Source organism: Haemorhous mexicanus, chromosome 6 (assembly GCF_027477595.1).
Source record: "Haemorhous mexicanus isolate bHaeMex1 chromosome 6, bHaeMex1.pri, whole genome shotgun sequence".
Lineage (NCBI taxonomy): Eukaryota > Metazoa > Chordata > Aves > Passeriformes > Fringillidae > Haemorhous > Haemorhous mexicanus.
The window spans coordinates 13,251,047-13,264,230 of NC_082346.1; the positions used below are offsets into that span (position 1 = coordinate 13,251,047).

General features: G+C 50.9%; 2 protein-coding genes and 1 long non-coding RNA gene across 10 annotated transcripts in view; 2 read left to right on the forward strand and 1 right to left on the reverse strand.

The window, feature by feature from the left end:
• Positions 1-1,826: 1,826 nt before the first annotated feature.
• On the reverse strand, positions 1,827-4,726 carry ADM (adrenomedullin). 2 transcript variants are annotated; one of them, XM_059848845.1, is made up of 4 exons: positions 4,598-4,726; positions 3,903-4,016; positions 3,471-3,611; positions 1,827-2,973 (listed from the first exon to the last, which is right to left on the reverse strand). In XM_059848845.1, exons 2-4 carry the CDS (start codon positions 3,998-4,000, stop codon positions 2,670-2,672), a joined length of 543 nt encoding a protein of 180 aa, XP_059704828.1. In that variant the 5' UTR covers positions 4,001-4,016; positions 4,598-4,726; the 3' UTR covers positions 1,827-2,669. The 2 variants fall into 2 exon arrangements, with proteins under 2 accessions (XP_059704828.1, XP_059704829.1); XM_059848846.1 differs by having other exon boundaries at positions 3,903-4,013; positions 4,598-4,718.
• Positions 4,727-5,000: 274 nt separating this feature from the next.
• On the forward strand, positions 5,001-9,611 carry LOC132328746 (uncharacterized). Its single transcript, XR_009486853.1, has 2 exons — positions 5,001-5,897; positions 9,228-9,611. It is a non-coding gene; the product is annotated as an uncharacterized LOC132328746 (long non-coding RNA).
• A 938-nt stretch (positions 9,612-10,549) lies between these two features.
• The window catches only part of SBF2 (SET binding factor 2), a 234,178-nt gene continuing 231,543 nt past the window's right edge, over positions 10,550-13,184 (forward strand). For all 7 annotated transcript variants that reach the window (XM_059848847.1, XM_059848850.1, XM_059848852.1 and 4 more), the window contains exon 1: positions 10,550-10,736. In XM_059848847.1, coding sequence (XP_059704830.1) covers positions 10,682-10,736 — 55 coding nt within the window. In that variant the 5' untranslated portion in view covers positions 10,550-10,681. The remainder of the gene's footprint in view (positions 10,737-13,184) is intronic.

A 13,184-nucleotide genomic window follows, 5' to 3' on the forward strand; every position in this document is an offset into this window, starting at 1 on the left:
CTAAAAAAACCCAATCTCTCTTTTCTTTGGTTGTGTTTATTGCAGAGAGTTTTGCTTCTCCTTACAGGCGCGGCAGGTGGTGCTCTTGGTCCTTCCAAACACAAGCTGCACTTCCTAAACTCCAGTCAGGTCAGAATTGTGCCATCCTGCACCAGCTGGCTGGTTTGAGCCCTGTCTGGTTCTGGGCAGGGTCTTTCAGCTTGAGTGAAGTGTTTTCCACCAGTGAAGAGGAAAGGAGGGAAGAATAGGTACTCCGTGTGGGGTTTTGGCAGGAAATGAAGAAAAGATCAGTGCAAACAAAAAGAACTAGCTGGCAAGTACATACTTAACCATACTGTAGCCCAATCCAGCCTTCTGTCCCAAATTTAATGGTAAAAATACTAACTGTGGAACTTACAAGGAAAACGTTGTAGCTATTAAATGGGATGGTTCTGTTGCTGTTGTTTTCTTGTGCTGTGTACGTTGAGTAGGATCATGCTTTCACCTACACATTGTAATTTCTCCCTGCAAGCACCACAAAACTTGTAACAGCAACAATTCTAATTTCCGAGTTCCACTTGCTTGTTTCTCAGCTGGCAGCTATACCTTGTCCATGCATTTGTGTCATCCCTTACATCTTGCAAAATCTGGATCAGAAAGGCCAAGGGCAGGAGACAGGTAAATTCTCTTCCAGCTGTTAACAAACAGGTAATTAAAACTGACAAAGTGTCATTATCTTTGATTTTCTCTCTTTTAAAAATAATGTTTCAAGTGGAAAACTCAACTCTCGGGATTTCAAAAATCTTAGTTGAAAGTGCTTAGAAAGTAACTAAAAATAGGCAATTCTGAGCAGAACTTCAAAGTTTGGAAAGAAAAATTATGAATACCAGCCAACTATCTCATCAATAGATCCCTACCCAAGGTTTTTGCAGCAGTTTCCTGGAAAGGTGTCATTGCCAGTTCTTTTCAATTTTTCTCATAAACATATGTTCTTGAGGAATTTCATATTAGGCTAAAAAAAAAATTAAATCCCCACTTCATTTATTCTAAAGGCATTGAGTTCTGCTGTTTCCCAGTCCTCTCCTGTATATGTTAACTATGTTCAGAGATATGGTAAAATAGAGGAAATGCTTCATTTCACCCAAGAATTTATTAAAATGCACTTGTTCAGGTTTTAGGTTTGTTTTCTTGGAGTGCAAGGAGTAGACACCAATAGATGGTGCTGGTGGTGCATTAATAAGGTTCAGTTTCACATTTGTTTTCTGGTCTGTGCTTGGAATTTGTTAAAAAAAAAAAGAGAGAGAACAAAACAAAACAACAAAAAAGAACAAAACAACAAAATCCCTCATGCTAAGCTTTTATCCAAAATGTTCTCCCCACACTGAACGGGTCACCGTTTAACTTTAACCTGAACTGGCCCAGGAAATCCTTCAACATAAATAACCTTGGAAGCTGCCATGACCATTTTTGGAACGTGCTGCCTCAATAAATCTGTTACTTTGTTGTGCAATGTTGAAGTGTGCAGTTGTTTCTCTGATTAATTAGGGCAAAAAATAAACTTGCACGATCAATCCAAGCTGTGACACGTTTCAGCCCTGGCTTGAATGTGTGGGCAGAAAAGAGCCTTAGAGCCTTCTCCACAGACCTGCCCTGGAATTTCAGGATGTGTTGCTGGCTGGGAGTTTACTCCGTTTGATGAGATAAGGTGCCTGCTAACAAAGTTTGCAAGGGAAGAGTTTTGGTCTGTCCCAGGACTGCCATTCTAGCTTAGCATGAGTAGGACTGAACACAGTGAGAAATGATTCATCTTGACCACTGCCCCCACTAAAGACAACATAACTGAAGTGTTTTATATAATTGTGTTTATTTTATTTCACATATTACCCATGGAGAACAGCTGATACATTCTCTATATCTTTCACCAGTCTGGAATGCAAGATAAAAAAAGGTATGGAAAAGAGTTTAACGTTTGACATTCACGATATGAAAAATAGAGGGGATACAATGTTTTTAAATGCCCTTATACAATATATATATATATATATATATAAACCGTATAAAAATAAAATATATTTTTTCCAAAAAAAAAAAAAAAAAGACATGGCACAGAACAATCTTAAATACCGATGCATATCTCGCGATCCACACACACCGCACTTATAATTAACAAAAACCACGTACAATTGCACTTTTCCTCTCTGTGACGTTCAAGTATATCGCAGTCCCCGCAGGGACTAATGAGTGTCCGATTCCCTGCCGGGTGCACATAACGCAGAGGGTAGAGCAGATGTGGGCGGCCTGTCCTTGCCCACGGCTGACGCGCACCCTCCAACCCTCGGGGGCAGAGGGCGAGGCCGGGGCCCGTCGCCCACCGGCGGGTCCCCCCCTGAGCATCGCCTCCTCGGGGCGGCGGGGCGCGGGAGGGCGGCCAGGGCCGCCCGGCCCCCCGGGAGCAGCGGCGGCGCCTTCGCGTCGCGGGCGGCGGCGGCTGCGGGAGCCGGCGGTGCCCGGCCCGGGGAGGGCCAGAGTCCGTGGCGGGCGGGGGGCGCAGCGTCCGCTGCCCTTCTCAGCTCCCCGCGGAGGGCGCGCCGGGATCCCGCCCGGGCAGGCGCTCTCCGCGAATCCTGGCGGATCTCAGCCCGTGCCTCAGTCCATCCGTCGAGGCGGCCTCTGCCGGGTCTTGCGGCGCTTTAGACTCCGAGGAAGGCGGCGAGGGGCTGCGCCCGGCGCGTCCGTGGGCGCCGCCCGGAGCTGGGGGAGCGCGCTGGGCTGCGGCGCTCGGGCAGGGAACGCCGCCGGCGGCCGTAGCCCCGGGGACTGATCTTGTTTGGGGGGGCGGCATCGTTCCTATCGTTGACGGCCGCCCTGTGGAGCTCGTCGACCAGCCAATGCACCGTGCACGTCCCGAAGCGGCACGCCTTTGTTTGGAAGTGGGGGAATCTGTTAATGCTTTGGCGGTAGCGCTTGACGCGGATGTGAGCATCCTCCCGGTTGCTGCAGGAAGAGAGAGAGCGGGCATGAGAAGAGCGCGGTGGGGGCCCGGAGGAGGAGACCCGGTGGGCGAGGGAAGGGGAGGGTCTGCAGGGCAGGGAGCCCCCAGGCTGGAGACGGGCTCGTCCCGACGGTGCCCAGCTGCCCCCAAGGCGTCCCGGTTGTGCCCTCCGCGGGAGCGCGGAGCAGAGCCTGCTGCCCATGCGAGGAGAGGCCCCGCCGGTTTACGGCTGTTACTTTTTCCTAAGCATCCAGGGCTCAAGTTACTATTTATATCTGACTTTCGCAGCAAAGGCGCTACTATCTCCCGCCAGCTAAAGAGCGCGGGGAAAGGAAGGCGGGAGGCTGCTTTCAGCGCGATGGGCAGCCCGGGCAGGACCTGCCTCTGGGGCGGGGAGGATCGGCAGCGAGAATAACCCTAAACACCCGGAAACCAGGGGACCCCGAAACTTTCCACTGCCTCGAGCAAGTGCCCGAGCCTAGGAAGGGCTGGAATTTACCTGGGAGGCGAGACTCGGGAATCCTCCTTCACGTCCTGGGTGCGTATGAGAGGCAGCACGTCGGCGGCTGCCCCCAGCCCTCGGAGCAAGCCCGCAGGCTTCACGTCCCGCTTGGCTCGGCTTAGTGCCCATTTCGTCCATCTGAAAGAGCGCAAGGGAAGAGAAGAGCCTGTTATCGCAAGTCTGCAGAGCGGGAGCCAAAGCAAATAGATTCGAGGGGCGAAAATCTTTGCCAGCGCCGAGATTTTTTTCTTTTTTTTTTTTTCTTCTCCTCCCCCCAGTGTTTCCTGAAAGGGCACGAGGCCTTTAAGGAGCCGAGCAATTCCTGCAGGGAATCCAGTGCCTCTGACCGCTGCCGGAGCCAGGCGCGGGGGCTCGGCAGCTCCACGCGCGGCGCGGGGCGCTGGCAGGAGGGCGCGCTCCGATACTCACTTTCTTTTGAACTCTGTCGCTACGTCCACCCTTGCAGCATCCACCCCGAAGAAGGTCACAGAGCCGAGATAGAGCAGGGCTACGTGAACTAGTTTCATTCTGGCTGGGCTCCTGCTGGAAGGAAAAGAGAAGAACTATAAGCATGCTTGCTAATAAAAGTCAAGTAAGGACTGTCCTTTATTCCTGGTGATTCCAGAGAGCTCCTTCCCTCGCAGAGCCCCCAGGCTACCGGGGACTTTGTGTCTGATATGAACCAGAAGCTAATATTTGCTCAACAACTTATCACAGAGTAAATAACAGAGCCTCCAAAGTTTACGTTTCTCGAGAGTTTAGTTGCAGAGGCGGCTGAAAACCAGCAGGATTTCCAGAATACCCCCAGCGGCTTGCACTAGGATTTAGCAAACCCATAAGATCAGAGAGAGCTGGCTATCGGACGCATCGTTTCCAAACTCCAGCAAGTGTTTTGCTGCCGGGAAGTTTATTCCCTGATAGCTCCTCTTCCCACTTCACACGCAGAACCAGCTAGGTCTGGATCTTATGTTGTAAACTGCAGCTGATGCCAAGAGCCAGTGCAAGACTCCACAGCATAACTCCAAACTCTTCAAAACAGTCCAAATTTAGCAGAGTTTTACTTGCGTTCCACCTCCCCTGAATCTTTTGTTGTTGCCAAGGATGGGAAAAAAAATAGTTCTTACCTGACAGTGAGGATAATCCACTGAGACAAATGTTTTCGTAGTAGCGATCCGAGCTTGCAGGATTTCCTGAGGAGCGAGAACTCCTCCTTTGTGTGTGTGCGTGTGTGAAGTAATCACTGCCGAGCTCTGCGCTCCACTGCTCGCTTTTATAGAGCAGCGCTGAGAAGTGGGTGGACCTTGGCGTGGCTGGGCGAGCTCTCTTTTGGCACCCCCCCACCCCCACATTTCAAGCACTCCTTAAGCATTCTGACCTGGACTGGGGGCAACATGGTGGGGGGGGGGGGGTTAAGAAGATTATTGAAAATTATCGTAAACAACCCCCTTGGTATTTTGTTAATTATAACGGCAGCTTTTAGGATTCTGAGTCATGGCACAACTTGCAAAATCCGATGAGCCCCTCAGCCTGTTTTACTGGGGACAGGGGTTTTAACCGCCAAAATATCACTATATTTATGCTGTCTGTAGAATAATTTCTCATTCTAGACATCTTAGCCTCAGGTGGGTGAAAGCAGAGGAGTAGAAACCAGATTCAATCCATTCCAAAATCCATGAAAATCCATCAAATATCAAAGTTCCAAAAATAAACCCATATTTGGACAACGTGAATTTATAATGAGTAACTGGAATGACAGCCTTCTTTACATAAGTAATGAGGTGGCAAATCGGGCATCATTAATATTTATGACTTAACTTGGGTACATTTTTTATCTAACAAAATGAATTTTATTTACTTAATCGATTCAAGTAAATCACAATTCAAATGATTTTGGGAGATGAAGGTTAGAGTCCATTCTGTGCCTTGGAACAGAGCAAGTGGCATTGTTTTGGGGCAAACACGGAGTCACTGAAACCCCTGGGGTTACGGGCGCTGGGAAGATCCGCCGTGCCTCGTGCTATTCCCAATCCGCAAACCTCACAGATGTGAGTGCAGTTACTTCCCGGTCAGAAAGCTGAACCAGTGCAGTATCGGGATCTCTCACAACATTCTCTCGGCTGGCCAGCAGCAAAACCTTAGCCTGACCACCTTATTGTTGGGTTTTTTAACAGTCTTTAACGTCTTTGCTCCGTGACGCTTCAGAAATGCGGAGGTCCGGCTTCGCAGGGGGTGCTGGAAGCCAGCAGCGGATGGACCGTGTCTCCGCTGACTCGTCGCAGTGCAAATTCGGCGGCACCGAGGGAAATGCCCCAGGAGATCTGCGCCCAGGGTCCCCTGGCCAGCGAGAGACGCTCGGCAGGAAGGAATGAGCTGGTGAAATGTTTCTCTCGCATCTTGCCCCAAGCAAAGTGTTTCAAAAGTCAGGTGAGTGAGCGTGTGCTCGTGACTGTGCCTTTCTAGATAACCGCGGTGTATAACAACACCCCGGAGAGGTATGTGCAGGGGGATGACGGAAACTTTCCTGTGCACTGCTCACTCGGTCTAAGGTGCTCCCTCCCTCCCTCCCTCCCCTCGCTCGCTAGCAGGGTCCAGACATCTGGAGCCTCCTGTCTCCGGCATCTACCTGTGCGGGGCAGGCTGGCCCGGGAGCTGCCACCACCCGGCCGGAGGGGAGGGCCAGCACTGCCTGTCGCTGCTCCCCATGGCATCAGCCGGCCGTCCCTCTGCCCCGAGCCCACTGCGCGGCTCCGCGGGGCGAGGCCGTTCCCCCGGGCCGGAGCCGGCCGCCGGGCAAGCCCGGATCCGCTGCCCGCCGCACCTGCCCGGCCGAGCGCGGGGCGGGACGCGGCGGCGGCCCCGGAGCGCCGGCAGCCGGCGGGGCTGCCCCGGGCTCAACCCCGTCCCTTCCGCCCGCAGCTCCGCGGAGCCGCAGCCGCGCTGCCCGCGCCTCGGACCGTGCTCCGGAGCACAAACGGGCAGAGCGAGAGGCTTGGGGGGAAACACAGGGAGGAAGAAATGGGAAAATAAGTGGTCTAGAATGAGCTGTACGACTGCATCAGCCCGCGACGGCTGGATATTAGAGACCTCATGAGGCAGCTCAAGCTCGTGCGAGTTCAAGCTTTTCCTTGATTAGCAGAAGTTGAAACTGAATCTAGCTTTTTCCGAATGAGAAGGCAGGATTTTATGTGATAAGCATTACTTTGACTCAAATGAAGTCTCCCATTCCAGTAAAAAAAAAAAAAAATCACACATTTCCTCAAATGCTGGAAATCCCCTTATTAAAATCTTTGGCTTAAACGGGAAGTGTATTTTGTATACTCTTAGCCAAACAATGCAGAAAAAAATTCCTAGTTGATTTAGGAATAGTAATAACAGTAGTAACACAACTCTCATGTTTCTTCCATACTGACTGTAACTATCATCTCAATGATACAAAATTACTGCATGTAAATTCATGAGGTGGCAAACTCTGACACATAAATGATCAGTTTGTTGATGATGTGATTTGTGAAAGGGCGTCAGCAGGTAAAGCTGGTTCAAATCTACCACAAAACATCATGTTCTTTGTTCAGATGCTCATTTTGTTCTTTCTATGAACTTGCATTCTCATGCAGTTTGGAAATGAGCAATAGTCACTGAATTGGTACTGTGACGTAACAGTGACCAATTTTTTAAAAATTATGCCACAAATAGTTATTTCCTTAAAAAAAAAAAAAACCAAAAAACTATCAAAAAACCCCCCCAAAACCCCACCCCAGTTCCACAGAATGTTCCATAGCAATATCATTCACAAGCTGTGAGGCTGAGGCAATGCCAAGCAGTTCAGCCAGACCAGTGTGTGATGTGAAGTGCAGGGTCTCCCTGATGCTGCCTCATCCATGGTGGGAAGCTGGCCTGGAGGAGCAGCCAGCTCCTGTTAACTGCTTATCTTGGGTGTACCACTCAACCTCTTGGGGCTCCCATGCAGAAGACCTTACAACAAGTATCTGCTCTGGCAGGGACATGGTGAAGATGAGTTGCTGTTTATAGAGCATTTTATTCAGGCTGAGATTTATTTGACAAGAAAAGGTCTAAAATCTGCAGGTAGCAATGGGGAATCAGTGTGAGGCAAATATTCTGTGCTGATTATAGAAGAAAACTGTTGTTTGAAGCCAGTGAAAGTGCCTTTGCATATTTCACTTTGTTTAAACAAATTGTTCTGAATTCATATGCCATGAGTATGAATAGACCTGATTGTATTTCAGGCTGCAGGAAATCAGCAGAAAGATAATACTAATAGAAGAATGGCACCCCCTGAAGGATCTAAAACCTCAATCAAGCTCCACACAGAAAAACCTAACTGTTAGTGCCTGCACTCAGCCAGTTCTCTCCATGCCAAGAGCACAGTGACAAAGGGGTGATTCCATTTCGGTGGTCCCGCTGGAGGTGCCCTGGTGAGCCTTTTGTCTGACAGGTTTGAGTGCATCAAACAAAGCCTCCAAAATGAGTGGGGGATGTCTGTTGGTAGGGGAAATCTGGTCAGGGTCATGGCTGCCCCCCTGTTCTGGCATGGGTTGGTAGAATCTGAATTCCCTGTGTTCAGAAGGAGGAGTGAAATGTAGAAGGTATTGTGAAGGTTCACACCTTGCTGCTGGCAAGGGCACAATGTGAGTGTGGCAACATTGTCCCTTGAGTGCTTTCAGGCTCTTGGAGAGGCTGCAGCCTTGCAATTCTTCCCCTGGGGTAAGTACATGACTAGGGGCTTGTGGAGACCTGTGCCTTGGTGTCCTCTGTGAGCCCCTGCTTCTCCTGTGAGGAGCTGGGCTACCCTGCTGCAAGTGAGGGAATAAAGCCTTGGTGGTCTGGGTGAGCATTCAGTTTCACTTTTCATCAGAATTTAGGTGAACAAACACTGTGCCTGTTCCACTTCTTCATTTGTCCTATAAAAACATAAGATTGCTCTATACTTGAGGGAAGTTGCCCAGAGAAGTTGTGGATGCCACATCCCTGGAAGTGTTTGTGGTGTGGTTGGATGGGTCAGAGCAACCTGGTCTAGTGGCATGTGTCCCTGCCTGTAACAAGGGGGTTGGGACAGGATGATCTTTAAGCTCCCTCCTGACCCAAACCATTCTGTGATTCTGTGAAATAAATAAGCTCAACTAAACTTCCTATTTCTTATTTAAGATGTGCCACTTCTATAAACTTTATAAACTTTGGCTGTACTGATCTAGATGGCAAAAGGAGCAAAGCTGTAAAGTGAACACTAGCAGTACTGGGAAATCACTAAATAAACACCTTGCTCTAGAACATTTATTTTTTGCTCTTGAGCATTTATTAATGCTCTGGGAAAGGTGTGAGTGATTCTTCCCTACTAGAGGTCTGTGTTAAAAGAGCAGAGAGATTTTACTATTAAGACTTGTTATTGCACATTGAATCTTTTTATGAGTGCAGATATGATAACTCTAGGGACTCATTTCAGCTCCAAATTAGGTAATTTCTTAGTGTCTTTAAACTTTCCCTCCATGTTTAGCTGTACAGAACATTATCCTTTGCTGCTGTGAACTGTTGTTCTGTCCTGAAACCAAAATGCCTATGCACAACTTAACAAAGTCCTATCTAACTCATACCTAGAAGTGACTGACCCCATGAAGTGCATCTCTTTCTCAAAAAGTATGGTCAATCTTTTTGATGTATATATTACACATTTTTCTTTACTCCTAAACAAGGAAATGTATTAGGATTAGATCTTTACACATGTCATTTGCTTCAAAACAGCTAAATCACGAAGCTGATGACTCCGAGATGTCAACCTCTGCCCTCCACTGAGAAGGCACAAGCGGGAGCACTGCTTGAAGCTTCCTGACCAATTTGCATCTGGCTTATCAGCAAGACACCGCATCACTACGTCCCATCTAAGAGGTGTAAGAACGGCGTGTTTAAAGCAGAAATGTCTCTGAGACCACTTATGACTGTCTGCTGGGTCTCTCATCGTCAGGAGCGAATCCAGTTTGCTGCACTTCCACACCCAGCCACCCACTTCCACGACTGCTCCTCGCTGGAATGCAACCCACGTCCTCCGCGCTGCTTCTTCTCTCTGTGCTGTCAAACGGGACGTACATAGATGCTCATCAGAGTGGTTTTTGCAGGCTCCGCCAGCGACCCAAGCGCTGTACTGTCCTCTCCTTTATCCTCAGCATCTCCGCCACTGCTGGAAAAGTCCACCGAGCTTTCGAGGGCCACGGTCCAAAAGGTGCCTGCCTCATCTGCACGTTATAAATAGCATCACGGCAGCTCCCGGCGCGGCTCGCTGAGCGCCCCGGCGGCCACCGCCCGTGCCCGGGCCGGCACGTCCGAGGCCACGCGGGTCACGCCGAGGCACCGCTGGCCAGCGCCGCGCCAGGCTCGGCCCCGGCGCCGCCACCCGCGGGGAGCAGGGCCGGGCGGGGCAGCGCAGCCCGCTCCGGGCCGTGGGTGCCGCTGCGAGGGGGCCGCTGCCGAGACCCCCGCGCCGACCCTCGGCACCGCCACAGAGCCCAGCGGGGCCGCGGCACGGCTCCCCCCGCGGCGGCCCGTCCCGCACACCCCGGACAAAACGTGACCGGGACACATTCCGGAGGCGCAATCCCCGATTCCCGAGGCCGGGCTGGCGGGGCCGCCGTTATCTCGCCGCCGGCTTCCATTTCGGCGGAGCCTCGGTGAGGGCGATGCCCGGCCCCGGCAGCTCCTCGCGGGAGCGGCGAGGTGCAGCCCCGCTCAAACACTTGGGTCTCCCCGGGCACACAGAGCGCTCCGACCCGCCGCGAGTGTCTTTTGTAAGGAGAACGGGCTCCAGACCCGCTGCTCCCCGGGCGGCCACCGCGCAGGGGGAGGCTGCCGGGAGACAAAGCCCCGCTCGGGCGGGGCGCGGACCTCCCCCGCCGGACCCTCCCCGCCCGCGGGGGGCTGCGACGGGAGGCCGCGGCGCTGGCAGCGGCGTCCCGGCACGGCGGTCGGCCCGGGGCAGCGGCACTGCGGGACAGCCGGGCCGGGCCGCCCCAGCCCCCGCCCAGCCCCGGGGTCACGGCGAGCGGTCCGGGCGGCGCGCAGGCGCACGGCGTGCCCGCGCCTCCAACATGGCTGAGGTGGTGCCGTTCCTCCTGCGGCGGGCGCGGAGCGGAGGATGCTGAGCCTGCCCCGAGCCGCCGCCGCAGCCGCTGGGGTGGTGAGGCCGAGGCGCGCCCCGCGCAGCCATGGCCAGGCTGGCCGACTACTTCATCGTGGTGGGCTATGACCACGAGAAGACAGGTAGGTGTGGCTGCGCGCAGCGCTGCCCCGCCGTGCCTGGCCGCTCCCCGCGCTCCTGCCCGGCCCCGGCCCCCGCCCGCCTCCGGCCGGGCCGCGGGAGGAGGAGACTGCGGCGCGCACGGGGCGCGCGTCCGGCCAGGGGAGGAGGGGGTGAGGGCAGCGGGGCGAGCCAAGGGTTAAGCCCCTTTTCCCGAGGGGGGAAGCGGAGGGGCTCCTGCACCGCCCGGCCGGGGCAGCCCCGGCCCGCCCCGCCCGCCGGGAGCGGCTGCGGTTCCTTCCCCAAAGCGCGGGCAGGTTCAAACGGGGCCCGCGGCCGTGCCGGGCCCGAAGGCGCGGGGCAGGGCCGGAGCCGCCGGTCCCCACCTGTGTCCCGCCGGCTGGGGCGCGACAGCCGCGCCTCCCGGGAGAACAAAGGCTGCGCTCGGCCAGCAGCGGGGTTTGCCCGGCTCGCCGCTCATCCATCGCCTTTGAGCGGTGCCGCGCATCCCCCGGGGCAGCGCCGTAGCACCCAGCGGCGATGGAGTGGGTGCTCTTCCTAAAGCCTCGGGATACGTCCCGTCTGCCGGGGGAAAGGGAAGTGGGGTTATCTGCTGTCGTTTTGTGGGCAAAGAGAGAGAGTGGTTTGTGTTACGTAACTCTCCGTTATGCTACCAGCTTTGTTGCTGCAGAGATCTCAAATCAGTGTTTAAACGGACTGGAAAACGAAGTGATTGTCAGCTGGAATGTGTTTGTGCTGCGTATTTCAGAGCGCTCCTTTGAATGTATGTTGTTAATAAACAATATTTTAAACAGTCGAATGTTCCCTAATTTATTTGACTATACATAAACCAAACAACACTCATGTTTGTTACTCAGAGTAATTCTTTGAAGTAGCAATTGCGTATAGTCTGTATCTGTTCATTCAAAAAGTGCAGCTAATAAACTCGGACTATGGGATTTTTAAAAAAGAAATAGAATTTTTAGAGAAACCGTTATATTTGCATGTTTAAAGATGCGGTGTCTTATAAAGTTCTGCTAAGAGTCTCTTGGATTTTACTATTCTGCAATTGTTATTCCATTAATTACATCCTGGTTACCCCTTCCACCTCATTTGATAATTGGCTTGTCCTAATTGTACTGTCAAAATCAAGCCGTGTGAAATGGGAAGTATTTTATTTTAAAAATAAAGACCTTTCCTTTTGCCTCTCTCCTGTTTGGAACATTTTCCCTGATTGAGTAGAGAGAACCCGACTCAAAACAAAAAAGCAACCAAAAAAACCTGGATGTGCTTTTATTTAAATCAAATAGGCTGTTTACGTCATTGAAGTGAAATTACAGATTGCATTGGAAAGCTTTATGTGTGTAAAATGTCTTCATCTGTAGCATTTAAGTCTGTGTTTAACTTCCCATACATAAATTGTTTCATGAAGTTTGGTAGAATTGCTTGCCTGGGTGAAATTGAGCAGATTCAGAAATAACTCCTGAACCTTAATTTAAAAAGGTCATGCCCAGAAAGTAATTGTTTAGACTTTATTATTTAAATTACTTGTTGCTACTTTAATGCTTCATAAGAAAAATGCTTGAAGGAACAACATTCAGTTGAAGACTAGGCATGCATTGTTTTCCAAATTCCTTTACCCCCACATGCAATCCCATAATACATGGAGTACTGACCTTTATTTTTCTTATAAAACTGTAGTTTTTTTATGCATTTAATATGCTTCCTTCTATATGAAAAGCAGGGACGAGCATTTCTAGGATTATAGACTAGCTACCCTTGAAGCTTTTATATTTTTAAGTATCTTCCTTTTTTTCTTTCCTATTTGTTTTTCATCTGCAGCTCCCTTCTGGCCTGGTTCTAATGTACTTGATTTTAATGTTGAGTGTAATTATGTTTCGTAGTGGTTTTTTTTTTTTTTTTTCCTTTTTTTCCCAGGGATAATCTGTGGAATAGCTTTGTGTAAACAAGCAAACAAAAATGCTGTACCCTTCCCCCCAACCTGTGTGTCAGCAGCGTTTGGATGACAAACACTTGTGGTTTATAGGGAAGGGTGTTTATAGGAGTGACTGCTCTCCCAGGAAAGCCCCACTGTGTCTGCTGGCTCTCCCCTCACTGCTTATATGGATTTATTTACATGTGCCAATACCTTACCCCTGAAAATGTGGTAAAGGTGCTGATTTTCTGGCTTTACTCAAAAAGCATTCACTGTAAATATCTGAAATGCAGTGTTTATGCGGTTTAGGAGCATAAATCTGTAGATTTTTCTTGATTTGCAACAACTTTGTAACTGATGCTACAAGTTTTTATCCAGCATAGTCTTCAGGGGAAGTGGAGGGTTTTATTGTCCTCAAATAAACCTGAGAGTGTGTCCTTTGGGAATCAAGCACGTGAAAGTCCATTCCTGTTCTGGTCTAGGCCTGTGTAAATTGATGTTACAGCAGTCCTGGTGCTGCCATTTCTGTTGTGTT

What these genes read in the sequence shown, in the direction of transcription:
- ADM (XM_059848845.1), bottom strand. Translation starts at nt 4,000, where the DNA reads ATGAAACTAGTTCACGTAGCCCTGCTCTATCTCGGCTCTGTGACCTTC. An exon ending in GCGACAGAGTTCAAAAGAAA is followed by an intron (nt 3,612 to 3,902) that starts GTGAGTATCGGA and finishes GCGCTCTTTCAG; the next exon opens with ATGGACGAAATGGGCACTAA. An exon ending in TCCCGAGTCTCGCCTCCCAG is followed by an intron (nt 2,974 to 3,470) that starts GTAAATTCCAGC and finishes CTCTTCCTGCAG; the next exon opens with CAACCGGGAGGATGCTCACA.